Source organism: Daphnia pulex, chromosome 1 (assembly GCF_021134715.1).
Source record: "Daphnia pulex isolate KAP4 chromosome 1, ASM2113471v1".
NCBI classification, from domain to species: domain Eukaryota; kingdom Metazoa; phylum Arthropoda; class Branchiopoda; order Diplostraca; family Daphniidae; genus Daphnia; species Daphnia pulex.
In genome coordinates this window covers 5,382,913-5,407,658 of record NC_060017.1, presented here as the reverse complement: position 1 = coordinate 5,407,658, position 24,746 = coordinate 5,382,913, and the positions used below count along the sequence as shown (strand labels likewise).

The following is a 24,746-nucleotide window of genomic DNA, read 5'->3' as shown; positions in this document are numbered from 1 at the left end:
ATCGTGTAAGGTGTCTGCCGAGGAAAGAAAAACAACTGGCGTGCTCCTACCACGTTCTGCTTGGCCAGGTTTATTCTTAGCAGGTGACCCATGTAGTAAATATTCAAATTGGACTGTCTAACATGGATCGATCGACTGTAGCTTCTCTCATTTTTATCAAAGAATATATGCCGCACACCAAAAATACATCTGTCATTTGTTGTCGAATCCTCTTGTTGGAACGGGTCAAATTTGAAAAAAAAAAAAAAAATGAGATCACACCAGATCACACCAGCGCGAAGGCGATAGCGGGAAAATAACTATATAGGAAATAAAGTTAACGGAATGTGCAAAAGCCTTCCGGGTTTTTGTTGCGTGTCTTCTGTTTCATCGAGAAGGAGTTAAACGATTTGACCCTTTTTGCCTTCGAGCATTTCTCCAACATGGAAACAAGTGTGGTCGGTTTTTTATGTTTCTGTTACAGAAATTATGCGCATAAAAATTGTGCCTTTTTCGAGTTGATTTCTTTTCTCAAACCAGCCTAATGTTATATCATAGTATATCGTTAGCATTCTTTTGATATTACGACTTCGCAGAAATAATCAGGATATGATAGAGCCGTGTTTTCCCATGGGAACTCGAATCGTTCTGCATTTCAATATTAAATCAAACCTCTATTTATGGGAATTCTCGAAACTGATCAGTTTGAATGAATCTGCACATTTTTTCCTTTTCATTCTTTGCTTTTCAACACTCGTCCTACTTTGTGTGAAAAACAAAAACAAAATGTAAAATTGACTTAATATATTTGGAAATGATTCACTCGCAACCGCTATCCAACCATTTCAGAATAATTTGGAGTCCGAATACATTAATATAACCAGTTGAAGTAAATAGTGGCGTAATATGGGTTATGTTGTTAACATGAAATTGGTTAAGAGTGCTAAGGATTTATCGGGCATTGCACAATTGGACCTGCCCTGGAGCACCGTGGCACTTTAGTGATGGTGGCCATTTTCAAGACAGTCGACACCGTTGTCGTTACAGTTAATATCCCGGAGAAAAGTTGGCGTTGAACAGCAGCTGGTACCGGGTATGAACCGTAAAAAGGCATCACCACAGGGTTGTAAGGGCCGCTGTTGAAAGCGGATTCGATGCCGTACGGATAATTTTTGTATGCCGGAGAATTCACAAAATATTGTGGCTCAGCTGCACGGACTACTCGGCCTGGTACTTGCGTAGCCTCAACACTATCAAATAAATGAATTAATCCGATGATGATCAAATTAAAGAAAACTGACAAAAGAATTCTTACCCTTGAACGACAGAAGGAGAAATAGGAAATTGTTCATCTTCATCATATTCTTCTTCAAATCTGCGAAAATAGAACGAACAAATGAAACGTTAGTTTAAAAAAGACACAAGTCTAGTATAAGGGAAATTGAAAAATTACGTTTCTTTAGCAGCAGAGTTAGCGGGCGGTGATCTTTGTTTGAACGGCCTTTGATAGAGGCGACAATTTCTTGCCACCGACTTGGTGCAAGTCATAGTCGATATTATTGTGTCTGTTACACGCACAGTCGGTCTTGGGAAACCCACAGTTATGACGTCGCTTATCGACCACATAAGCTGTCGGGGGTATATAGCCTCTGCGTTCAGCTCATAGGATGGAGCGTACTGATATGGATGGTAACCGTACACTCCAGCCGGATTTCTCGAAGAGGCCACGGCTACACAAGTCACAAAAACCAACAGTGCAGAAAGTGCAAAACGCATTTTTTGAACTATAAAATAAAAAGCTCAGCTGTATTTGGACTGTGGGCCTTTTTATTGGAGACTGTTGAGCCATCAGCATTACGCATTCGCTTTTATACAGACATAGTCCTTTCTTTTATAAACGAGTTCTCTTTTTTTCTTACTCCTAAGTCCTAACTTCCCTCAGAATTACCTGTTTTCTAGTAATTTTACATTGCTTCGACATATCTCGATTGAGATTCCACCTTTCGTAAACTGGATTCACTGACTCGCTATATTAAAATCCGTGACTTTCATTGCTAGTTCGGAAGTTCAATGTTTTCTTGTATGCTCCAATGAAAGGTAGAATCATGCACGTGAACCCCAGCATGATCCGAAAATTGGACTGCTTTCAATCTTTTTGACTTTATAACAAATACGTGAATAACATGCCGTCACGAAGCCGATGGAAATCTCGACATTCGCAATTCTTCTTCCTCCAGTAGCGACAGAAAATTGATAGACGAGATGCTATGTATAGATGAAACGAAGGAATAGTTGGGATTTGCGACAACAGTCTAATTAATCCTACATATCTCAGAGCAACAACCGACATTGGACCGACGTGCAAAGGTTCACAGTAACAGCCAAGAATGAAAATATTCTGTTGCGAAAATTGAATTACATTATAATAGAAGGCTTAAGAGTTGAATCAAGAAAAATAAGAGAGTTGCTCGGGTTTATACGGTATACTAATTATTTAAAAAAATTGCTTTCGACACATTTTTTTAGATGATAGACATTCAATTGACATTCAATTGAATTGAATAACTAAATATCTCCAACATAATAAAACTTGGGAAGGCATTTGAAAATGATACCGTAATATTTTTTTCTAAATTCTCCGCCGCATTAATTCAAGGTTTGCGCAACAAATCGTGCATTGAGAATTAATTAAGCGGAAATAACATTTTCCTGTGATGAAATAAACAAGTTTTTTTTTTAATCAAAAGACATAAGTCTAAAAAGTTTTCATTTCTGTTTGATGACAGAGGTTATAGAGGACGACCACATATATTTTTTTTTAAATATCAGGCATATTAAACTACCGAATTTTTAATAATAACTTGTAGTGGTAAGAGATACATAATTCTTTGCATTTGGCAGTAAAAAACCAACTGAGAAAATTTCTAATTTATTTTTGACGCAGATTTAAAAAAAAAAAAAAAAAATTAAAAGAAATTGAATGGTAGATTTTAAAAAGTTTATATCATCAGTTGCAATCAAAGTACCAAATACATATATTAATAATTGCTATTAAATCGATAAAGTAAAATTTTTTCCGCTTATTTCAATTTGCGGGTCGCGTTATTGGCCATTTGGACATTGGGGAAGTTTTCCAGCCGCAGAGCAGGACGGGACCAAAGTGGAAGTCTTGACAGTAAAGGAAGTCCCCATCTTCGTTATAGTGAAGAGGTTTGTTATGAATCCAAACTGACGTTGTTGAGCAGGCACGTAATATCGTCTGTTGAACGGCACAACAACAGGAAGATTGTACGGATCGCTGTGGAAAGCAGGCTCGATCTCATGGGCTCGATAGTCGAATTTTGGAGGAATCAACCACTGCGGGTCAGCAGCTCGAGCCTCTCGGGCTGGTAGTTGCGTAGCCTCAACTCTGAAAGAACACGACAGAAAATTTGTGAATTATCGCAATAGTTTTAGTTTAAAATCAAATTGTAAAAAACTTACTCTTGAACGGTAGACGGAGCAATAGGAAACTGTTCAGTGGTATCGTCTACTTCTTCATATCTATTCAAAATGAGCCCAAAATTTTATTTAATGTTAGAACTGTTACATTTTTACGCAATTAGACTGTAAAAAATAACCTGTCACTAGTAGAAGCGACTGCCGGTCGCCCGGGTCTTGCGGGTTCTTCGAGTATTTCTGACGGCATCTCTGATGCTTGACGAGCGGCGCACTTGTTGGTGACTGACAATGAGCAAGTGACTGTCGTCGTCACAATCCTAATCATCGTTACCGACGGCCTGGGAAGAGCCGCCGTGAACCCACCTCCCATTCCTAGCGCTAAAGTGCGCAGTGCATCGATACGTACACGATTCGGAGAATAGTACGGATGAAAGTAATACGGATGATAGAAGCCATACGGTGCATGATGATCTTCGAACGAATTGGCTGCTGCGACGTAAGCCAGGCAAAAACCAAGCACAGATAATAGTGCTGCTAGACGCATTTCCAAGCTGAATGAGTGATCTATTACAGAGCACTGATGAGCCAACGGCATTAGATGACCGTTTTTATACGTGGCGATGTACGTCTGTTAAATGGTAAACGAGTTTTCATTTCCCTCGTTTACTTAGGTGCATACGTACACGTTTTAATTTCATTGTGGTATTTTTATTTGAGAAGAAATGTCGTGATACACATTTTCTTTGATAACCTGACAACAGGATTTTGATCCTCTTTTATTTTTATTTTTCAATTAGTCACATTATAAGAGCATTGCAAGTCGACTGGTTTGCACTTCCGAAAGTTCAACGCCTTCGCTTGTCCTTAAACTTCAGACACGAAAGAATTTGTCTTCTCCATTCCAAATATTTGAGATTGAACGCAAATGAAAACTGCACCAGCCGTTGTGCAACTCAATAAACAACATGGAAGCGGCACGCACAAGCATCTTCTCTGTTGTCAGAAAGTTAAAAAAAAAAAAAAAAACAAAGAAATAAAATAGAAAATAAAATAAACCTCAAGTTGAACTTTGGTGATGGCAATAATATATACAGCGGCTCTCGTGTATATCCGTACGCTTTTATCCCCTGTTATAACCGAAGATGCTTTGACACAGACATATAATTCAGTCTCGAGGAAGCGCTTTCTATTCTTGGCCTTGTACATAGTTTATTACTTTGCCTTGGCCTTCGAGTCCTTAACGACGCTCGCGCCGATGAAGCTCTGGTGAATAGCATTTATCGCCCATCCCTGAAACCATATAGGGACTATAACCGAGCCATTTATCGCCAGCAGTCCCAATATACGGTGAAACCACTTAAACTGATAGAATATAGTAAAATAACTGCGCGCCAGAATTTCGTGACTTTGATTCTCTGGCTGATAGACCCAACAAAGACGGAACAAATTTATGACGAAATTAACCTGTTGAAATGTTCTCAAATACAACATCGTCATAGAGGACAAAGAAAAAGGCGATGGCGTTATTTCACCTTTATTCGCTTTAGCCTAAATTCGGCAAAGTTCAAATGACTGTACAGCTATATTTCGGCCGCCATTTCGAGCAATTAACTTTTAATCAAACGAACATTTCTGCTGCTGCTAGGCTACGGCGTGTGTATAATAGAAACTCTTGTGACTCTCCCAGTTCCGACCTGCCTAATGAATTCAATTCATATGCTATGCAATCTTATGGTGCTGGGACTCTACCGATGGGGGTCGACGAACGGTTAGCGGCTCACGCATCGCGCGGATAGCGACAAAGACCTCGTCGACCTTCACCGTCTCGGCGTTCACCTCCAGACCGTGAGTTGCTCAAAGACTCGAAGAGTTTTCTTTCACGCTGTTTTTCTTTTTCTTTCTTTTTTTTCTTGGTACAAAGAGCGATAAAGAAGTGAACGACCCCCTATCTCCTCTATCCGACACGGGAGACTTTTCGAGTCTTTTCCAAGGCCTTGAAAGAGTTGGATATAAGGAAATGGATAGACAATTTCGGCCGTTCCCGTGTGTGTAGGAATATAAAAACCCATAACGATTTTCGAGAGCGTGAAAGAGTAATAAAAAAATGTTGCTATGCGTTTGTAGGTCAAAGCACTCGTTGCTGCCTTCGCCTCTCTGTTGTTGCCTGGCGCTTAGCCTAGCTCGTATATTGAGTCAATTTTTTAAAGTGAAAGTTCCTGTATAGTATTAGTAAGTGCGCTAATGATGGTGACTGCTGGGAGGATGGCTGCTGGGCAAGTTCTTTGTTTGCATTATAGGACAACGTCGCCAAGAAACCCACGGCATTGACATTGGGTACGAATTCATCCGGGTACGCCGGCAGCACGGTCATTCGTTCATTCTATTCACTTTACCTACTTATTATTGGATATTGGCTGTATACGCTGATGGGAACATTTTTGATCGTCACGAGGGTTTTGAATTATTCGCGGGAATTCCCGGCTGAGACTATCCAGTATCGGAAGTGACCTGACAATCACGATCCTCCCTGCGGAGAAGTATTATTCGTTCTCATCATCAGAAAACTATCACTTGGCAGCAAAGTCTCTTCGAGCTGCTATTATTGTCTCATTGGACACGTATACGCGGTTCTGTATAAAGGACCATTGCAACACTGATGGGGTTTTAAGTTTACCCTTCAGCGCAACAGTAGCTATTTTAGTACATCAAAGCGAACTTTAACAACGGGTAAAATACTGGGGTGTGAATTCTCATCACGATTAAATATGCAATCCGTCACGAGAACAATTTTTTTCAATTTCATCTTCCGACTATAAAATGCCTTCAGTTCGCAGAGATGTGAATTCAGTCACTCTGAATCAGTGGATATCGAGAAGAAGCTGCGCAAGTCTCTGAATTTCTATCAACGAAAATTGACTTAACCAGCAGCAGGAAAAATGCGTTGCTTTGTTACCTTGTTGTGCGTCTCCGTTGTAGTGGTTCACTGTATTAACGCCCAATACTATTATCCGTACTACCGCGATGATGTCATCAATCCTTATCTCAACTACCCTGACGATGGCGGGCATGAAAACCGAATTTTCTTCAACCAAATTTTCAACGCAATCACATCTATTTTTACAACGACAACAACTACAACGTCCACCTCGACAACCACTTGCACGGTTTCGACGAATTTAAAATGCCCCCGTAAAAGGTTTCTGCTGGTTGGCGATCTAGAAGCCGATAATATTGAACCTTCCGCCGTAAACAAGTGAGTACTTAGGCTTTTATTTTTTCCACACCTATTTGTGGAAAGCCATTGAATAAAATTTTGAAAATGATTGGCTGATTTGTCAGGGTTGAGATCACGCCACTTGCCGAAATGGAAACTTTGGTCAGGAATGAACGCAAAGCTGATCCGCAATATCCATTTTGGCGTGTCGACCCGGTCTATCCGGGTTATCCGTTGTACGATATTCAATCGACTTTTGGCCAACCCGCTTATCCTGTGAATCCGTACATGAGGCCACCGGTCGTCGCCGCCGATCCTCGTTTCTTCATTGTCAACGTCGTAACTCGGACCTCCACCAGCACGTCCACTTTCAGGTCAACTCCGGCTTGTTCTTCGGCCAGCAACTTCAATCAGTGTTAAAAGGCAGCAACTTTGTCCCATCTAAAACATCCGAAACTTTCCCCCACTATTTAAACAGTTAAATTTTAATGTAGTTAAGGTGTGGCAGCAAAAATGAGAACCGATAACAATATTGATAAAATGTGATTGAAAGAATAAAATGTATTGATCCCTGGAGCAAACGGAGATAAAATCTTTTACCGAGCAACAATTTGCGCTGTTAGATCAAAGAGCTCACACGCTGGGTCACACTACGCCCTCCTGTGAATTTTCTCAGTTAAAGAAAAGTAGTAAACAACAATCGTTCGTATATGTGTATGTGTGGTTAAAATGCTTCTGGGCAAATCTAATTGGTACAGAACGTATCCTTTTTACTCCGGAACGAATACTCTCTTCAAAAGCGCCAATCAACTGGTCGTTCACCGCTTGGTGATATCCGTACCGTAATAATTGATTCCTTTTTAAACTTACAGAATTGACTAAATCTTATTTCAAGAATTATATTTAAATTGACTAATCTTATTAAAATCTTTATAAAATAATAATTGTCAGTTTTTTAACACTTCCTCGAAATTCGTGTTTTTTCCTTCATAAGCATGAGTTTCAACTTTCAAAGGTGCTGAATGCCCTCCTTAACACCGGCGGATAATAATTCATGTCACATGAATCGTAAAAATGCCTGCAGCAAAATTACGAAACTTCACAGAATTTGCTACGTAATAACTGCAATGCTGTAAATAGGCTAAATAGAGATGACGTCCAACCGCATCATGTTGCAGTGCTGAGGTTGTGTACCATGATGATGTCATCTATGCAATACCGTCCTATATAAACATCATAGAATCATTCGAAATTTCGCAGTCGCTACTGGAATTTTCAGCAAGCAGCATTCTCTCAATATTCGACGAAAATTCTATTTTCTGAAGCTGAAATGAAATTCCTTGTTTCCTTATTGTCAGTTACTGCTTTTTTCTTAGTTCAAGGAAATGCCCAATACCAGCCATACTACGATGATGCGTATCCGTATCCAATTTATCCGCCAGCTGACATTCAGCCTCCCTTAAACTACGTGGACGAAAACCGTTTCTTATTCCAACTGGCAACTAACCTTTTCACAACGACGACTACAACTACAACTACTACTACCACTACTTGCACGGTATCAACTAATGTGGCTTGCGTTGGTGGTCGTCGTAGAAGATTTCTTGGCGTCAATGATGACGACCTCATTGAGCCTTCTCCAGTAAACAAGTCAGTATAGTCAAGCGAAGTTTTCCTTCCAATACGTGCCCAACCGATTTTTAAATTATTATTTTTTTTTTTTTCAATAGAGTCGAGGTTACTCAGATTGCAGAGATGGAGCCTTCAGCCAGGATGGAACGTAAAGCTGATCCTCAATTCCCATTTTTTCGTGGAGGTTATGAACATCCTTTGTACGAAATCCAGTCCACATTCCGCCAACAACCTTTCCCCGTGCATTACAATCCGTATGTTCGCCGACCAGTGATTAATGCGGATCCACGATTCTTGATTCGCGTCACCTCAACATCGACATCCACTTCTACTGTTACTTCAAGATCGACACCAATTTGTTCTTCAGGAAGCAGCTTTAGCCAGTGTTAAAACTGACTATTCATTTTTAGCTTTTAGCTAATTAATAGATTATTTTTTAGCTACTAATCCTTATTTCCATTATTTATTGGAGAAGAAAATTAAGGCGATAATCGTAATAATAAACTTAATTATTTGTTTAAAAGGAAAGGATTGTTATGAGATTGCATGGAAATACACCACCTGATAATTATTCAGTATACTTTTGCTGGAAACAATTCGTTGCTCATTTTTTTTTTTCGTAATTTTTACATTTGTCCCTCTAGTAAAGTTGTGTATTAGCCGCACTTTCGAAGGGGTGCGAAGGAGTAGTCCTAGCTAGGTAATTTTTCGTAATATTCCTTAATGCCTATGGACTTACAAGCAAACAATGACACCGCAGCTAAAGCGCCACTGGGAATTTTCTACCGATTATATCCCAGTAAATACGTCGGACGATCAATGAACTGTATAAAATCTAAGTTTAATTGCTTCAACAATTGCAGAAGAATACAGTATTGCAAGAGTTCCGTCATCAGAGTATAGCCTTTAGCGTAAAAGTTTTTAATCGCCGACTTAAACTATAAAGTACGAAAAACAAATACAGGATGTGAATTAACCAACCGAATAAGCATTGAAAACGTATACCACGCCTGCTTTTCTTCAAGTAATCAGCTGTACCGGTATATAAACTTCACAAATTTCAAGTAAATTCACCAGTCTTTACTGCACATTTCAGCAAACCAGACTGCAATTTTTAGAGATTAGACAAAATGAAATTCTTCGTTCTGTTTTTGTCTGTTTCTTTTGCTGCAGTTGAAGCCCAATATCAGCCATACTATGAAGACAGTTTGTATCAATATGCAAACTATCCGATTTCTGATGGCCGGACCCCAAACTTAGGTTTTGACCATCGTCTTTATTTACGTACGTCAACTACTACAGCCACAACCACCACGACCACTACTTGCACGGTTTCGACTGGCGTTGCTTGTGTTGGTGGTCGCCGCAGAAGATTTTTGGAAGAAGATGATTCCATCGAACCTTCTCCAGTTGACAAGTAAGTGGGTATGGTATATATTGCTTAAGTTCACAATGAGCTTTTATTACGGATTACTGATTCGTTTGTACGCAAATTTTTGAAATCTCTTGTTGATTCGAAATCATCAGGGTTGAAATTACGCCGCTTGTCGAAATGGAGTCGGCTCCCAAGATAACGCGTAAAGCGGAACCGCAATATGCATTTTGGCGTGGAGGTTTCGAACATCCTCCATCTCCGTACGAAATCCGGTCAACATTCGGCCAAAGTTTGAATTACCCTACGAATTATAATCCTTACTTACGCCAACCGATTATTGTCGCCGATACTCGCTTTCTGCTTAATTATTATGCCTTCACGACAACAACGACTTCTACGGCGACTACCACTTTCAGATCAACACCAATCTGTTCAGCAACAAGTGGATTCCAGCCGTGTTAATCGATAAAGTGCGGCTGGATGACGGTCATGTTGAACGTGAAAATATTTTTCTCTGAACGTGTATTTCCTTTATATTATTGGCAATGTTACATTTGAGGAGATAAAGTGATGGTATTAATAATATTAACTTTTTCATGAGGAGGAAATGGATAACGGTTTGCTGTTCTTTGAGATTGTTTGGAAATACACGTACCAAAATAATCAATCTCTTTTTTAAAAAGAAAACGTTTCGAATTATTTATCTAGAAAATACGAATTTGTTATTATGCTCTCCGCTCTTTCCTTCAACCCAATTCGCTCGGAGTACTACGTTGCTTTTAGTGTGGTACAGACGGGAATAAATCCACGGACACCTAACATAACGTGAAAACATGCATATTTGACTTGGTACGTTTACAGTAGAAGCATAGTTTCAAGGGCATTGCAAAACTTCCCTGCTGATTTTTCCTGTGGTAATGACATCGTATATAGGACAAAGAGAACAGCAGTTGTTTAACCAAATAAGAAATAGAAGACTCCAGAAACTGCACACGCATTAAACGAATTCTAACCTTAGTTTTCCCCATGGCGTAATAATTAAGCCTTACTCTCGTTAGCACTTCATGACAATATACAATGCCAGGGAACGGATTGGCGACGGGATGTGGAAGGGCCAATTGTAGCCTAAGGATCCAATTTAACCGCATATAAAATTTTGCCATTATTTTTTTCAGCAGGCTGCAGTATATAAACCCCTTCGTATCATTGCAAAATTCACAGTCGCTCCTTTGGATTTCGGCAAAACAGAGTCCCTTGGCAAGCGATCGTTATCTTTTGAAGAAAAATCAAAATGAATTTTTCCGTTTTTCTTTTTTCCATTTGCGTTGTGATTTTTTACGCAAATGCCCAGTATCAGCCATACTACGACGACAGTGCGTACAACTATCCAATCATCCCATTTGCTGATGGACGTTCCCCGAATTTAGGTTACGACAATCGTCTTTTTTTACGTACGACAACTACGACAAGTACAACTACTACTACCACTACTTGCACGGTATCAACTAACGTGGCTTGCGTTGGTGGTCGCCGCAGAAGATTCTTGGAAGACGATGAAGAAGCAATCAAACCATCTCCAGTAAACGAGTAAGTAACTAATGAGATACCCAATTAAATGCTTAAAAAATTGAAGTTGTTAAAATTTCGAATGATTTCTTATTTCAACAGAGTGGAGGTTACGCAGATGGCTGAAATTGATTCTATAAGGAACGAACGTAAAGCTGATCCTCAATTCGCATTATGGCGCGGAGGTGTTGGTCCTTCGTACGAGCTCCGATCCACATTTGGCCAGCAAACGCCTTTCCCCGTATACTACAATCCATACATGCGCCAACCCGTGGTTATAGCTGACACACGCTTTTTGCTGAATTATTACGCCTTCACAACCACTTCAACTTCTACAACGACAGTAACTTCCAGATCAACTCCGATCTGTTCTCAAGGAAGTGGGTTCAACCAATGCTAAATGGATCTGATCCACATTTTTATTATTTACTTGAAACTTACTGCATAAGGCACATCCTAACCGACACATAATCAGCACTTACCCAGTAAAAATTAATAATTGAAATTGTTCTGTACTCAGAGACTGCAGAATGGTAGTAAATACACAAACCAATGTTGTTAAACTGCACACATGCTCGTGTGAAATTCATTGATATAATCTCTGGCGAGATACCGTGAGAAAATTAATACTCATATTCTTTCCTCTGTCGTTTCTATTATTATTATTATTATTATTATTATACATATCACCTTCTTGCATTTCGGTCGTTAGGTCCGAATTTTTTTCAAACTTTGATTCTCCTTCTTCTGTGAGAGGTGCGATAATCAGCTTACTTTCAAGGACATTGGAGTTCTGCGTTTTTCAGCACAAAGCACATCCGCAATTGCCCAACACTCTTGACTGCTGACAAGAACTCGAAATATTTTATTAACGTCTTTTAGCTTAAGAAACCAAGTTCTGTGTTATGTAAACTCAATATCTGAGTACAAAGTACACGTGAATAAGCGGCCAAACAAAGATGACAGTTAATTTCTAGTGATTTTCGGTCTAAGTGATTTTGCATTATCACGTCGATCATCTATGTAAATAAAGTTCATAGGTATATATAGGCCTTGCATCTCAGCTAAATCTCCAGTAATTGTTGGAGACGAGATTCTGAATATTATAGCTGAGAACATAATCTGTACGAAATTATGCATTTTTTCGTTTTCCTATTGTCCGTTTCCGCTTTAATAGTTCAGGGAAATGCCCAATATCTGCGGTACTACAGCGACGGCTTGTATCAACATCCAAGCTACTATCCTGACACTGACATTATTCCGTCTCCAAACTTGATTCCTGGTGGCCGTCTTTTCTGGAATCTTTATGCAAGGACATCAACATCCACCACTACTTGCACGGTTTACACTGCTGTGATTTGCGCTGGCCGCCGCAAACGATTTCTTACAAGCGATGACGACTCCATCGAACCTAGTCCAGTCAACAAGTCAGTTCAGGATTTCAATTATTGGAGTTTTTCTCTAAATTAAATTAATTTGGATTGATTTGCTGTTTAAACAGGATCGAGGTCACACAGCTTGCCGAGATGGAACCCTCCATCAGGAAGGATCGCAAAGCTGATCCGCAATTGCCATACTGGCGCGACTCTCCTGATTACGGAGTGCCCGAGTCCACGTTCGACCATCGTTTCTATCTTTCTGCCAATTATAATCCATACCTTAGTCAGCCAGTGATTATTGCTGATCCACGGTTATTCTTCCGACCTATCACCTCAACGTTTACCACCACCGTCAGATCGACACCTGTTTGTTCTCAGCCAAGTGGATTCAACCAATGTTAGATCACATAGCAATTGGCATTGCAAATGAATTATAATATTTACCGTAGTAACGAAACTTAAAGGCGATAGCCGATACTTATCTTAGTAAATTCAGTTGAAAAAGCGCTGGATCTAAATTTTGTACTTTGCGCTCGCATGAAAATACATATAAATTAAGTGAATTTATTTTTATGTGATTATCTCATAATTTTTTAGTCAATTCATCTCCTCGCCTTCGTCCACGTCCGTTTTCTTATTTTATCCTCAAGATTTCTTTAGTGAAGGAGGAGGAAAAAAACGAAATGGACTAAACAAATGGAAACAGTAAATTTTTTTCCTATAATTGTACATAATTCCAACTGTGTACGAAACAATTATTAGAGGTTATGTATAGGGTACAATAGCGTCTCCGAAATCCGAAAAACTTAAACCGTTAAGTCGTTAACGATTTGTAAACTTTAAACTCGAATGCCCAACCCTAGATGGCGAAAAAGTCTGCGAAAAGCAATGCGCGCCGTCTAGCGGCAGTCATGGATAACTGTGAAGATTTGGGCCATGCCGGCCATCTTTCTTTTCTGTTGAAAACAAAAATGGCGACTACGTTGGGTTTTTCTGAGTGTCGTCGGATGGGTGTCGTCAAAACGTCAAAGTTCGTGCCGTACGAAAACATTGACGAAAACAGCAGTGCAAGCCGTGGTGTGTGACTTGAGTCCCACCTAGAATACCACTTCTTTTCAACATACAAGAGAATAATTACACATTACAGTGACACAAAATAAAATAGTTATCCCGTTGGGTTGTGTGTGTTTTCGTAAAGTTGATAGCAGTTTCGACCACGAAGGATGAAGGTTTTGCGATCGTGCCACCTGCTCGTGGTAACGCCCAAAGCCCAATCAGATCAGAGCCAACTTCAGCACAGGCCCTAGCCCAACTTGCTGCAGTGTGTGTGTGTGACAGTGACAGAACAGTATTCAAGACTTGTTGGAAAAAAAATGGAACTGTCGATGGACAGTAAACCAGTTAAATTGTTCTGCTGGCATCAACACTACATTGCTGGTTCATTTACTAGCGCCTGTAAAACTTCAGCTTAGCTCAGTGAGCAAGTCCTTATCCGGTCTGTTGGAAGTCTCGCATCCGCTGGGTCATCAGCTACCGCAGTCGGAAAGGGCGATGCACCAGCCGTTGTTTTAATTAGCCAATTTTTGCCGGAAGCCGTACCATGACCCACAATTCTATATCGGCTGTGAGATTGATTTCATAGTCGATGTGTTGGCGTTATGAATCGGAATCCAAGTCGATCTACGAGTGTGTGCCTCATCAAACGTGAGCCTTCAACTACGACAACAAACGAGATCGATTAAGACTCACGAATCACGATTACGAAGAAATACGTGCAAGCTTGAAGCTTCTACGGCAGTTGCAGTGCCATGAGACCCCGGGTGTTCCCCGAGTCTGCCGATGTAAAGCAAGTCGCCGACTGTTATCAGAACATCAAGATTCCACATTGGCGACATCATCAAGATTTCACATTTTATCTAATACGATAATTGTATAAGGTAATTGTTTATTTTTAAAATTTACTGTACTGCATAGAGACACCTAGTGAGTGCTGGCGCGAATTGCTATGATTATAAACAGAGTAATAGATGTAACATTATTGGCTCCTAACTAGTATGGGACTGTGACTATGCTCTTTGTACTAGATCATTTCTAAAGAAGTTACAATATGTTAATGCTAACTGAATTGTGATTAACTATATGTTATCAGGTAATCTGATTTGTTAGGTCAACCTTTTTTGTGGAAATTTTATTTTAAAAAGTGTAGTGGAAAATTGGGTTTTATTTGTCCCATCTCTTACTACTAATTTTATATTAAAAAATTCACGCGTTGTTCGTTATATGGTTATCGAATTTTTACGGTTAGGTTCGATTCTGGTTATTCGGTAAGACTGGTGTTATTTCACAGAGCCATAGGGAAACAACAATTGACTGCAAAATAAAATAATGCCTATAGAAACACTGCTGGAAAGCATTTAAAGTCTATATAACAGTTTTTCAGTCAATAGGGTCCATCACGATGCTTATTTTTGTCCTTGGGCGTAAATATTCGTATTTTTTTTTAAATTGTTTTGTCAGTACCTATATGATGCTTTTCCTAAAATTTAAAATTCTCTGGATCCAGTACCAGTTACAGAGAGACGATGAGAATTAAGCTGTATAGAACGGACTTCTAATGTTTAATCGACCGCATAATAAGTTAATAGCAGCAATATAGTGATTCAACAACGTAAAAAACACTAATTTCTGAATTTAATTTTGCCAATGGCGCTTTCAGTCCTAATGAGAAAATAGCGGACACAGGAAGTGAATTCTTGAACCAAGAAAATACGAGTTAAAGTAAACCGCAAATAGGTTTTTACTTGTATCATCTGCAGTATATAAACATCCCCGATTCCGTAGCAAAATCTACAGTCGCTATACCAACGTTCGGCAAACCAGTTTGAGTTCATAATAGTAAAGAAAACAAAAGAATTTGTGTATATTAAGATGCGTTTTGTTGTATCTTTATTAACTTTTTGCATTGTTATTGTCAAAGGAAAGGCTCAATATCAGCCTTACTATGATGACAGTTTTTATCAATATCCAAGCTATCCAGTAGCAGAAGGTCGAACCCCAAACCCTGGTTACGAGAATCGCTTTTTACCGGGCTTTTTATATGGATATACATCGACGACAGTTTCAACAACAACAACGACTACTACCTGTACGGTTTACACTAATGTTGCCTGCCTTGCATCCGGTCGCCGTCGAAGGTTTCTAGAAGACGATGATGACATCGTCGATCCTTCTCCTGTAATCAAGTACAAAACAAGTCGAAAAAGTTTCCGATTATTTAAGCACCTAAATGGACTCAATATTTGCTTGCACCAGGGTTGAAACTACTGAACTTGCGGAGATGGATGTCAACAGGAAGGAACGCATACCAAATCCTCAAGAGGCATTCGAGCGTGAATCTGATTATCCGTATTACGAGCTACGCTCAACAATCGGCCAACGCCTTTCTCCTAACAGTTACAATCCTTACATTCGTCGTCCAGTAATTGCAGCCGATCCAAGATTTTTAATCTATACTATTGGTTTCATCACGACAACAACTACATATACCTACACTGTAACTTCCAGGTCGACACCAGTTTGTTCGTCGGGCAGCGGTTTCAATCAGTGTTAAAATGCGCATTCTAACACTGTTTTCTGACTTAAAAGATGTGTGATTTTGTTTCCATTACTTACTTATGACGAAAGTGTTAAGGCGATAGCACGTATAAGAATTCTCAAGAGTTAAAAAATCGAATGGATAATTTTTTGTGCTCAGAGATTGCATGGAAATATACACAGCACTTATAATATTTTAAAACAATCAATAATAAGGTCAATTAAGGCGAAGACTGAAGATTTTGATTACCTCACAGCTATTTTGAAGAGGTTCAATACGGTATAAATCTACTTGATGAGACAAGAAATAAAAATAATGCATGTTGGTTTCAGTTGTTATGTTGGAGAAATTTATGTTTAATTTCAGCGTACGTAGGCTGTGCAGTTGTAGGCTTCATCAAACGCAAATGATACGAATGCAAATATTTTGCAGTCATATTAATTGCGTTAACTAATTTCGTTACAACAGCTAATCTTGAAACACGTACATATTTTATTTATTTTTTATTTAACCAAAACCGTGCCCTAATACATTTAAACGATTAAAAAAAAAAGTGTTTACATGTGTGTAGTAAAGTTTCAAGGGCGAAGGAATTAATTTCCTGCTGATTGTTCCTCAGGCTATGTCGCTAAGTAATCGGTCGCACAGTTAGTTCTATTATAAGTTTTTACAGCAATGCAAGCTTCTTTTAGCCTTCGGCTTAAGACACGATTTTTTTATAATTTCATTTCAAATGAGAAAATTGCGTATATAAAATACAGGATGTGAAACTAACCAAAAAGGAGTTGGAATCGTTCATAAATTGGTCTTTTGTCCACGTCATGAACAGTATATAAACTTCTGCGATTGCAGAGCAAACTTGGCAGTCTCAGCTGAAGATTTCAGTGAGCCACTGTCTGAATTCCGACAAAAGTACCTATAGTTTTAAAAACAAGATGCGTTTCTTCATTTTCTTGTTTTCTGTTTACGTTGTGATAGTTCAAGGAAAGGCTCAATATCAGCCTTACTTTGACGACAGTTTTTATCCAAACCCAACCGATCAATACCCAAACTACTATCCAATCTCTGATAGCCGGACCCCAAATTTAGCTTATAATGGCAAACGCTTTTTATTCGGTTCTTTACTTACAACAACAACTACGACGACAACCACAACAACAACCACGACATGCACTGTATCGACCGCTGCAACCTGCAATACTGGTCGAAAAAGAAGGGCTCTTGAAGAGGACGACGAAAATATTGAACCATCTCCTGTAAACGAGTAAGGAGTAAAAAAGTAAACATTAATTCGACATATTTGCTAGATTCAGTTTTTTGTTTTACAGAGTTGAAGCAACAAGTGTTCCCGAGATAATCAGGAAAGAACGTAAACCTGATCCTCAGCTTGCATACTGGCGTCCTGATTTTCCATTATACGAACTTCGATCCACAATCGGTCAACGTTCTTCCTCTAATAACAACTACAATCCATACTTTCGTCGGCCGATGATTGTAGGCGATCCAAAATATTTCCTGTATTATGGTTACACGACAACAACTACTTCTACAGTAACTAACTAACTACTACGTCTCGGTCAACTCCGATTTGCTCTCAAGCAAGTAGTTTTAACACTTGTTAAGCGCTTTTCAAATCTGTGGACAAGCGAGAAGTTTCTATTATTCGCATATTAACCGATGTCCATGAACTAAGGCACCGAAGTTTAAGGCGATAACTAATTAATAATTAATTAATTTTAAAGGAATGAATAACATGTTCTTGAGATTCCTTGGAAATAAACAGACCAATATGTTATCAATTTCCCTTTCAATTCCCGATCCTTATCTTAGTAAATACAGTTGAAAAAGCAATTGATATAGTTGTAGTGCTTTGCGCTCGCATGGAAATATAAATCAGGTGAATTTATCGATGTGATTATTTCATAAATTTGTATGATTCACATCTTCTCTTCTTCTCCTCGCCCGTTTTCTTATTTTATCCTCTTTCTTTATGAGGGAGGAAGAAAAAAAACGAAATGGACTAAACCGACAGAAACTAATGATTTTTGTCTGATCTTAATTTGAACTACATGTACGAAAAATATGTCAACTGTTTTATTTTATTGAAGGTTATGGATAGGTTACAATAGCGTGTCCAAAAAACCGTTAATCGTTAATGGTTTGGTAAACTTTAGACTCGAATACCCCACCCTAGATGGCGTAAACGTCTAGCTATGAATCCGTGCTGCTCCATCTCGCGGCAGGCCAGACATGAATAACTGTTGTCTCCTTCTTTACTATCGTTGAAAAAATATGGCGGTTGGTGACCACGTTATGATTTGGATTTTGGATTGTCAACGGTACTTTCCGTGTGTGTTAACCTACAGTAACAAGACCCACGGATAACAAAAGACGTTTACATCAAAAGTTCGTAAGGTAAGGTTAAAATTGTTCAATAACAAGGTGGAGAAGAGTTTTTAAGTAATATTTTTGTTGTGTAAGGAAAAGAAAGAAAGCTTTTGAATAAATTTACGAAAAGGACGAAAAGAGCTTGCGAAATGTGAACGTACGGTATGAATGCAGGATATCAGCCAGAGGTAAATGGGGTTGCTTGAATAGTAGACTTCACATCTTGAGTTCTTTATTAGCATTTTTCCATTATGCATCGTTACTATTTCAACGTAAAGTTCAAGTGGATTGTCATTCAAAATAGTTAGATGGACAATATCCAATTATAACCCAGTTTACAACTCAGGAACCATTTTAGTGTCCTAGAAAAAATCTTAGAAATGTAATATTATATTGATATTTTCGTATTATATTGGTCCCACATATTTCATTTTTTTTCTGTTTTTCATTTGAGTGAAATTATAAACATACACTACTTCGAGCTTACTACTTACAAAAGCCACATTTTTGCAAATTAGTTTTTTCCTCTTTTGTCTGTCAACATTTGGCAGGGGAATGGGGAAACTGCCAAAATGTGTAGTTATGATATTCTAAGTGAATATCAGTACTCTTTTGTAATAGCCAGGAAGTCACTTGTTATTGTGTTTACAATCTGATTATTTTCTCATAATATTTATTGTTTCTTTTTCTTACTGTAAAACAGCGCTTAATTTATGGCCTTAGAAAGTAGAAACTCAGAAATCATCAATCACTGTCATATTCTAACGTCTTTTAGAAATGTCTGTTTTAGGCACCATCCAATGAAAAAGTAACAGTTCAGGCCCAGGGCCTGAATGTCGATTAAATTTGTGCCTGAATGTCTTTTTTTTCTAGGTCATTCAGGCCCACTTTAAATTAAACAAGCATTATTAAGCATGTTCTATGAGGACCTTGGAGAGTATGAAAAGTGATACCAGTTATCTTTGATAGCTGCATATTTATCTCCTCAAGATGCCGATGAATGGCTACGATTAGCCGAGGTAAAATATTTTAGATTAAAACAACAGCATTTTTAATGAAAAATAAAATTCGTCCGCACGCAGATATATTCTACTTCAATATTTCTGTCTATTTCAGGTTTGTTTGAGTAAAAAAGATGAGCTGCAGGTGCAAATGCTTTGCCAAAGCTTTTCAAAGCATTTAATAGCAGTAGGCCTGTAATTAAAATTTCTAAATGAATTTAAAAAAAATCCAATTTAATTTTGCTCAGTTAAAGTGAGTTTTAAATTGAACTTAAAGAAAAGAAGAATGCAGGTCATCTATCATCTGTATCCTACATTTACAATATTCTGCTTAGTTGATTTAATACTTTGTATTTTTAAAAATTCCTCAACTTCTAACTTCTAAGAGACTGTTCTTCTATTAGCAGTTGTAAATGAAGTGAATTTAGACTGAGACAAATTCAAAATATTCAACTAAAATTTCCTGCATAGATATGGTGTATGTTTTATTGTAAAGTTTGTACTAATTCCTTTTATTTCTCCTTTAGGTCATGATCAGAACTATGGAAAATATTCTGTCCACCAGGGAATGACGCCTTAGGAGAAAGAACTGCGGTTGCGATCTTCAACAATATTGCGTAACAATATTGCGTCTTTGCGTGAGTGTAATTTTTTTTTTAATTTTTCCGCTTGTTATTATTTTTGTTTCTAATTTTAGTAATTTTAGCAAGTCTCGATTAGCTAGAGCAGGGATCCTTTTCATTTTACTGTTTTAAATTTAAAAAATGTCTTGTTTACAACGCTAGATGACTTTACGATTGCTTAGATTGTTTTCATCGTTCAAAAAACATTAGTTTCACTGTTTCAGTAACTTTTACTATACACAATTATTTTTTGTTTGCAAAACTGAATGAAAAATGATCGATGAATTCTTCGTCAACGTCAATTTTGTTATGCCATAAAACAGTGCAGGAAGAATTCATCCAGTTAACGCTATTTCGTGTGCTCTGACACTCAGGATACGAATCACTTGTAATCTAAAATTGAGCGAAGATGGTCGACGAGAGTAGCAACCTGCAACCCAGAAGCTGCTCAACTCTAGAAGGCGTTGAGCGAAGATGAAATCAAAGTAAATTGCAGTTGGTTCCGTGTCCTCCACTACCAAATCAGTCGCTCTGCTCAGAGCCTGATTGAAGTGATTGACGAATTTGGTAAATTGGTCCATTCATCAAATTGTGAAGTTCCCCTGATGGATTAAGTCGTAATAATTTTTTTAAAATTGTTATTGTTGTTGGCTTGAAGATGACATCTGGTGGCCAGGTTTGTCTTCAGTTGTTGGGCGTAGGCTAGCCTTTTAAGCCCTTACCCTTTTCTTGTTTTTTTGTCAGCTGAAGCTTTTGAGAGAAAGAGTCGCCATTTTTATTTGTTAGGGGTTTTGATGTTAGCTTAATTAGCTTGATTGCTATTTGTAATTTGTTAGGCATTTTTTAGAATTTGTGATGGGTTTTAGTTGGTTCGGGTTGGCGGTTGGTGATCTTGCTATTTATTTATTCTTGGTATTGATTCGATTAAATTCTATTCACGTGCAGTGAAAGTGCCTGAAAGTGAAAGTGTTAAATGTAATTTTTTATCTGTAGATGAATTTTGATGCTTTAAGACTTGGAGACCATATTTTCCACCACTTCGAGAAGCTGAGTAACATTCTACTTGTACAATGTTAAGAATGGTAAAATTATCAATTAAACTGATTGAAATATATTTGGATAATAACATTTGTAATGTTTGATTGCAGGCACCTTTTGATAAAAGGAACTTCAACCATCCAATCTAGGACTTCCATCCAATCGTGCAGGCTGCAAGGAAGTCGCATTTACCTTTGCTGTGAACATCATGAACACATACACTTTTTGAAGGTGACAATCTTATCCAGTTTAGATTTTACAATTAAAATGTGATTAAGCTTTGCATTCATTGGTTAGTTTTTAACATTTTGGGTGTTAAGTCAACAGCTATTTCCTTAAGCAAGAAAGGCAGATACTGAAAGAAGTTTTGTTTATTTGTTCCACAGTAGAGTATTCTTTAAAGTTTAAATTAATTTTGTATTTAAATCTTAAATGAGTAATTTAGTTTCATGTAAATTTGAGTTTCAACGATAGGTATCAGTTAATATTGCCATATAATATTTGGGTTGAATATTTGAAGTAATATAATGTAGCATATTTTTTTTTAATTTCATAAAGCATTTCCAATGATGCTGAAGATTAATTTTACTTTGGTTATAGGTTCATGTTTACATAGCAGTGGTGTTGCTGTCCAATGTGGCGTGTTGTTGCAGCCTATGACAGGGGTGAAAGATATCTGCATCAAGTTGCTGTTCCTTGTGCATCCAAGGTGCTGGTTTTGTGCTACAGAAGTTGCATTCAGTATTGTGTTTAATTGCTATTTGTGTCTATGCAGTTTACCTTTTATATTTTGAGAAGGAACAAAAAAAAAGTAATACGGGGAGGTTTATGTCAAACAAATAATAAACATGTCCGCGATTGGGGAATGAGGAGGAAGTTGGGGTGGGATATTTGATTATCATTTACTAAAAGAAGTGAGGTGTGTTTTTAATGAATACGCAATACTTAGTGATAAAATCTGTTGTTAACCTATCTAACCTTCCTCACTTACACATCCATTCCTCAAACCCCATAAACACCAACATCAAATCCCACATCCACTTACATCCATTCCTCAAACCCCACAATCTCCAACATCAAACCACACAATTGTTGTATATCTATAACCATCTATATATATAAATAAATGAAATGTCATTGTATATAAATATTGTGTCAACTATATTTATTCTGGAACACAAACAAAATAAACAATTCATTAAACAGAGCGTCCGGTTCAAGACAGTTTTTTTTGTGCGAGGCTTTTTAGCAAGCAATCCGCCACCCAATTTGACAAAAAGTGGTAGTTTGTTTTCAAGGAAATTGCGTCAGACGGTTAAAAAATTTCTAGTTCAATAATCTCATGTAGAAATTTGCATCTAGTCTACTGGTGCAAATTGTGATTCTTTAAGCTTGATTAATTTAGGTGATGTGTTAAAAGCAATTGTGGGTAGCTAAAACATTGATCTAACTTTTTCTGAATATTTTGGTTTTAGATCACTTTGTTGTTTTTAGATTTTCTTGTGATCTATCTTCAAATTATTCTGAAAAAGCGAATTAGTTCAATTTTTAAGCTACCCACAATTGCTTTTAACACATGACATAAATTGATAAAGCTTAAAGAATCGCAAAGTGCACCAGTAGACTAGATGCAAATTTCTACATGAGATTGTTGAACTAGAAATTTTTTAACCGTCTGACGCAATTTCCATGAAAACAAACTATCACTTTTTGTCAAATTGGGTGGCGGATTGCTTGCCAAAACTCACACATGCAGTGTCGGCGTAGATCCAGGGAGATTACCTGGAAATGGAAGAGGAGAGAAGAGTGCGAGGCAAGTTTTACTGGGGAGCGATTAGTCACTACTAGGCTTCCGGGTTAGACTCATGACCCTCTAAAAGTTTTCGTCGGATCATGCGCCTTCCAAGTCCCCGTTCGACCAGAGCCCTCCCCTCCTCCTGGTTTCACAGCGGGTGAGTGACCACCGGCGGGCGTTGGTTAGTGGTTAGTTAGGGAAACGGGGCCACAGAAAAGAAGGGAGCCCAGATATGCACTTTTAATTTATCTACATCAACATCTTGAATTTCAGCGTTTTCTCCTCAGTTTCACCATCCCAATGGGCCAGTCTATGGAATGGCGACGACAGATTCACCTAAAAGGAGATTTAAGTAGGATTTGATCAATAACAAGAACAATCATAATCAATAACAAGCATGATGCTATTATTAGGCGTAGAGAAACAAGTCAACAAAAAACAATGGAGAGCACTTCAAAAATATTGAATCAAATCAGCAAATCAAGAATATGCACTAATTGTTGTCTTATGCCATATCCTGTAGTTCAGGAAAAATTCAGGAAATTAATTCAGGATAAATGCAGGAAAAAGCCGAATGTGAACATTCGGCTGTTAGTTCTTTTGGGCGTCTAATAAGTACTAAATGAAGTACTAAGTACTAACTCCTTTAAAATCCGAAAGTAGACAAGCAAATTACCAAAGTCTAACAAGGGAGCTTTGTGGCTTACTGTCAGTTATCACACAAAATTATCTAACGTTAACAGCCGATAAATGTCTTTAGAATTGCGTAAAGTAAAGTAACTGAAACAGTGACACTACTGTTTTTTTCTGACTGATGAAAAACGATCTAAGCCATCGTCTAGCCTTGTAAACAAGAGATGTTTAAAATTTTAAACAGCAAAATGAAAAGGATCCCTGCTCTAGCTAAATAAGACTTATAATAAAATAAGAAAAAATCATACCAAACAAAAATGGGTAATAATAAACCTAATACTCACGCAATGCTGCTACATTATCACAACCACAGTTCTTTCTTTTAAGGTGTTATTCTCTGGAAAGAATATTTTCCAAAATTCTGATCATGATCAAAAGAAGAAGTAAAAAGAATTAGTATAAACTTTACGGTAGGGCCTACAACTTACAGTAAAACTTACACAACAAATACGAAGAGAATTCCAGTTGGATATTTTGCATTTGTTTCAATCATAATTCTCTTTCTTTGCAATTGAAGAACAACCTGGATCATGCTGTTTTCCATTCACAAGGATATCACTGTTTCAATAAATCAGACATCAAAAGAATTGATAAGTGTGAGATTGCAAGTCAAGGAAATAAAAAAATACAAATTGTTAAATCAATAACTAAGCAGAATACCTATAATGTTGGTTTCACACTTAATCTGCTTTACCACATTTTGCTCCTTAACAAACTTTTTGAAATGTTTAATAGTTCACTTTATACTGCATCGAAACGTGAAAGACAGCAACTAACCGTGCACTGTTATTGTTGACTTACACCATGAATACAAAGGGAATTCCAGTTGGATATTTTGCATTTGTTTCAATCATAATTCTCTTTCTTGCAATAAAAGAATAGCCTGTCGATCATGATGTTTTCCATTCACAAGGATCTCACTGTTTAAAAAAAATCAGACATCTAAAGAATTGATAAGTGTGAGATTGCAACTCAAGGAAATAAAGAAATACAAATTGTTAAATCAACTAAGCTAAATACCTGTAAT

At 37.8% G+C, this 24,746-nt stretch overlaps 9 protein-coding genes and 1 long non-coding RNA gene across 16 annotated transcripts; 8 read left to right on the top strand and 2 right to left on the bottom strand.

Moving 5' to 3' along the window:
- Positions 1–768: 768 nt before the first annotated feature.
- Positions 769–1,848, bottom strand: LOC124189742. The gene is made up of 3 exons (XM_046582202.1): positions 1,433–1,848; positions 1,295–1,354; positions 769–1,229 (listed from the first exon to the last, which is right to left on the bottom strand). Exons 1-3 carry the CDS (start codon positions 1,753–1,755, stop codon positions 923–925), a joined length of 690 nt encoding a protein of 229 aa, XP_046438158.1. The 5' UTR covers positions 1,756–1,848; the 3' UTR covers positions 769–922.
- Positions 1,849–2,965: 1,117 nt separating this feature from the next.
- On the bottom strand, positions 2,966–4,017 carry LOC124189709. The gene is made up of 3 exons (XM_046582155.1): positions 3,600–4,017; positions 3,463–3,522; positions 2,966–3,388 (listed from the first exon to the last, which is right to left on the bottom strand). Exons 1-3 carry the CDS (start codon positions 4,013–4,015, stop codon positions 3,082–3,084), a joined length of 783 nt encoding a protein of 260 aa, XP_046438111.1. The 5' UTR covers positions 4,016–4,017; the 3' UTR covers positions 2,966–3,081.
- Positions 4,018–4,454: 437 nt separating this feature from the next.
- On the top strand, positions 4,455–7,243 carry LOC124189725. Its single transcript, XM_046582179.1, has 2 exons — positions 4,455–6,673; positions 6,760–7,243. The coding sequence occupies exons 1-2, from the start codon at positions 6,357–6,359 to the stop codon at positions 7,052–7,054; spliced, it is 612 nt and encodes a 203-aa protein (XP_046438135.1). The 5' UTR covers positions 4,455–6,356; the 3' UTR covers positions 7,055–7,243.
- A 634-nt stretch (positions 7,244–7,877) lies between these two features.
- LOC124189717 lies at positions 7,878–8,844 on the top strand. Its single transcript, XM_046582167.1, has 2 exons — positions 7,878–8,284; positions 8,365–8,844. Exons 1-2 carry the CDS (start codon positions 7,965–7,967, stop codon positions 8,654–8,656), a joined length of 612 nt encoding a protein of 203 aa, XP_046438123.1. The 5' UTR covers positions 7,878–7,964; the 3' UTR covers positions 8,657–8,844.
- Positions 8,845–9,343: 499 nt separating this feature from the next.
- On the top strand, positions 9,344–10,304 carry LOC124200663. The gene is made up of 2 exons (XM_046596936.1): positions 9,344–9,683; positions 9,794–10,304. The coding sequence occupies exons 1-2, from the start codon at positions 9,397–9,399 to the stop codon at positions 10,101–10,103; spliced, it is 597 nt and encodes a 198-aa protein (XP_046452892.1). The 5' UTR covers positions 9,344–9,396; the 3' UTR covers positions 10,104–10,304.
- Positions 10,305–10,846: 542 nt separating this feature from the next.
- Positions 10,847–11,775, top strand: LOC124207905. The gene is made up of 2 exons (XM_046605582.1): positions 10,847–11,228; positions 11,310–11,775. The coding sequence occupies exons 1-2, from the start codon at positions 10,933–10,935 to the stop codon at positions 11,605–11,607; spliced, it is 594 nt and encodes a 197-aa protein (XP_046461538.1). The 5' UTR covers positions 10,847–10,932; the 3' UTR covers positions 11,608–11,775.
- Positions 11,776–12,271: 496 nt separating this feature from the next.
- On the top strand, positions 12,272–13,149 carry LOC124207815. The gene is made up of 2 exons (XM_046605475.1): positions 12,272–12,634; positions 12,709–13,149. The coding sequence occupies exons 1-2, from the start codon at positions 12,342–12,344 to the stop codon at positions 12,986–12,988; spliced, it is 573 nt and encodes a 190-aa protein (XP_046461431.1). The 5' UTR covers positions 12,272–12,341; the 3' UTR covers positions 12,989–13,149.
- Positions 13,150–14,338: 1,189 nt separating this feature from the next.
- Positions 14,339–16,374, top strand: LOC124208935. The gene is made up of 4 exons (XM_046606834.1): positions 14,339–14,523; positions 15,150–15,223; positions 15,303–15,828; positions 15,899–16,374. The coding sequence occupies exons 3-4, from the start codon at positions 15,515–15,517 to the stop codon at positions 16,194–16,196; spliced, it is 612 nt and encodes a 203-aa protein (XP_046462790.1). The 5' UTR covers positions 14,339–14,523; positions 15,150–15,223; positions 15,303–15,514; the 3' UTR covers positions 16,197–16,374.
- A 645-nt stretch (positions 16,375–17,019) lies between these two features.
- LOC124210470 lies at positions 17,020–18,087 on the top strand. Its single transcript, XM_046608555.1, has 2 exons — positions 17,020–17,445; positions 17,510–18,087. Exons 1-2 carry the CDS (start codon positions 17,117–17,119, stop codon positions 17,742–17,744), a joined length of 564 nt encoding a protein of 187 aa, XP_046464511.1. The 5' UTR covers positions 17,020–17,116; the 3' UTR covers positions 17,745–18,087.
- Positions 18,088–18,400: 313 nt separating this feature from the next.
- On the top strand, positions 18,401–22,373 carry LOC124210475. Of its 7 annotated transcripts, XR_006881208.1 has the most exons (9): positions 18,401–18,596; positions 18,663–18,757; positions 19,443–19,588; positions 19,686–19,765; positions 20,098–20,208; positions 20,568–20,760; positions 21,187–21,275; positions 21,342–21,462; positions 21,832–22,373. It is a non-coding gene; the product is annotated as an uncharacterized LOC124210475 (long non-coding RNA). The 7 variants fall into 7 exon arrangements; XR_006881214.1 differs by lacking the exon at positions 20,568–20,760 and having other exon boundaries at positions 18,403–18,596; positions 20,098–20,200; XR_006881211.1 differs by lacking the exon at positions 20,568–20,760 and having other exon boundaries at positions 18,403–18,596; positions 20,098–20,214.
- The last annotated feature ends 2,373 nt before the right edge of the window (positions 22,374–24,746 follow it).

Bases quoted from the DNA above. Each gene is read 5' to 3' on its own strand.
- LOC124189717 (XM_046582167.1), top strand. From the start codon at position 7,965: ATGAAATTCCTTGTTTCCTTATTGTCAGTTACTGCTTTTTTCTTAGTT. The intron at 8,285-8,364 runs GTCAGTATAGTC...TTTTTTCAATAG, and splicing joins GAGCCTTCTCCAGTAAACAA to AGTCGAGGTTACTCAGATTG.
- LOC124200663 (XM_046596936.1), top strand. From the start codon at position 9,397: ATGAAATTCTTCGTTCTGTTTTTGTCTGTTTCTTTTGCTGCAGTTGAA. The intron at 9,684-9,793 runs GTAAGTGGGTAT...CGAAATCATCAG, and splicing joins GAACCTTCTCCAGTTGACAA to GGTTGAAATTACGCCGCTTG.
- LOC124207905 (XM_046605582.1), top strand. From the start codon at position 10,933: ATGAATTTTTCCGTTTTTCTTTTTTCCATTTGCGTTGTGATTTTTTAC. The intron at 11,229-11,309 runs GTAAGTAACTAA...TTATTTCAACAG, and splicing joins AAACCATCTCCAGTAAACGA to AGTGGAGGTTACGCAGATGG.
- LOC124207815 (XM_046605475.1), top strand. From the start codon at position 12,342: ATGCATTTTTTCGTTTTCCTATTGTCCGTTTCCGCTTTAATAGTTCAG. The intron at 12,635-12,708 runs GTCAGTTCAGGA...CTGTTTAAACAG, and splicing joins GAACCTAGTCCAGTCAACAA to GATCGAGGTCACACAGCTTG.
- LOC124189725 (XM_046582179.1), top strand. From the start codon at position 6,357: ATGCGTTGCTTTGTTACCTTGTTGTGCGTCTCCGTTGTAGTGGTTCAC. The intron at 6,674-6,759 runs GTGAGTACTTAG...CTGATTTGTCAG, and splicing joins GAACCTTCCGCCGTAAACAA to GGTTGAGATCACGCCACTTG.
- LOC124210470 (XM_046608555.1), top strand. From the start codon at position 17,117: ATGCGTTTCTTCATTTTCTTGTTTTCTGTTTACGTTGTGATAGTTCAA. The intron at 17,446-17,509 runs GTAAGGAGTAAA...TTTGTTTTACAG, and splicing joins GAACCATCTCCTGTAAACGA to AGTTGAAGCAACAAGTGTTC.
- LOC124189709 (XM_046582155.1), bottom strand. From the start codon at position 4,015: ATGCCGTTGGCTCATCAGTGCTCTGTAATAGATCACTCATTCAGCTTG. The intron at 3,523-3,599 runs GTTATTTTTTAC...CATTTTGAATAG, and splicing joins GTCGCTTCTACTAGTGACAG to ATATGAAGAAGTAGACGATA. The intron at 3,389-3,462 runs GTAAGTTTTTTA...GTGTTCTTTCAG, and splicing joins GCTCCGTCTACCGTTCAAGA to AGTTGAGGCTACGCAACTAC.
- LOC124189742 (XM_046582202.1), bottom strand. From the start codon at position 1,755: ATGCGTTTTGCACTTTCTGCACTGTTGGTTTTTGTGACTTGTGTAGCC. The intron at 1,355-1,432 runs GTAATTTTTCAA...CTATTTTCGCAG, and splicing joins AACTCTGCTGCTAAAGAAAC to ATTTGAAGAAGAATATGATG. The intron at 1,230-1,294 runs GTAAGAATTCTT...TTTATTTGATAG, and splicing joins TCTCCTTCTGTCGTTCAAGG to TGTTGAGGCTACGCAAGTAC.
- LOC124208935 (XM_046606834.1), top strand. From the start codon at position 15,515: ATGCGTTTTGTTGTATCTTTATTAACTTTTTGCATTGTTATTGTCAAA. The intron at 15,829-15,898 runs GTACAAAACAAG...TGCTTGCACCAG, and splicing joins GATCCTTCTCCTGTAATCAA to GGTTGAAACTACTGAACTTG.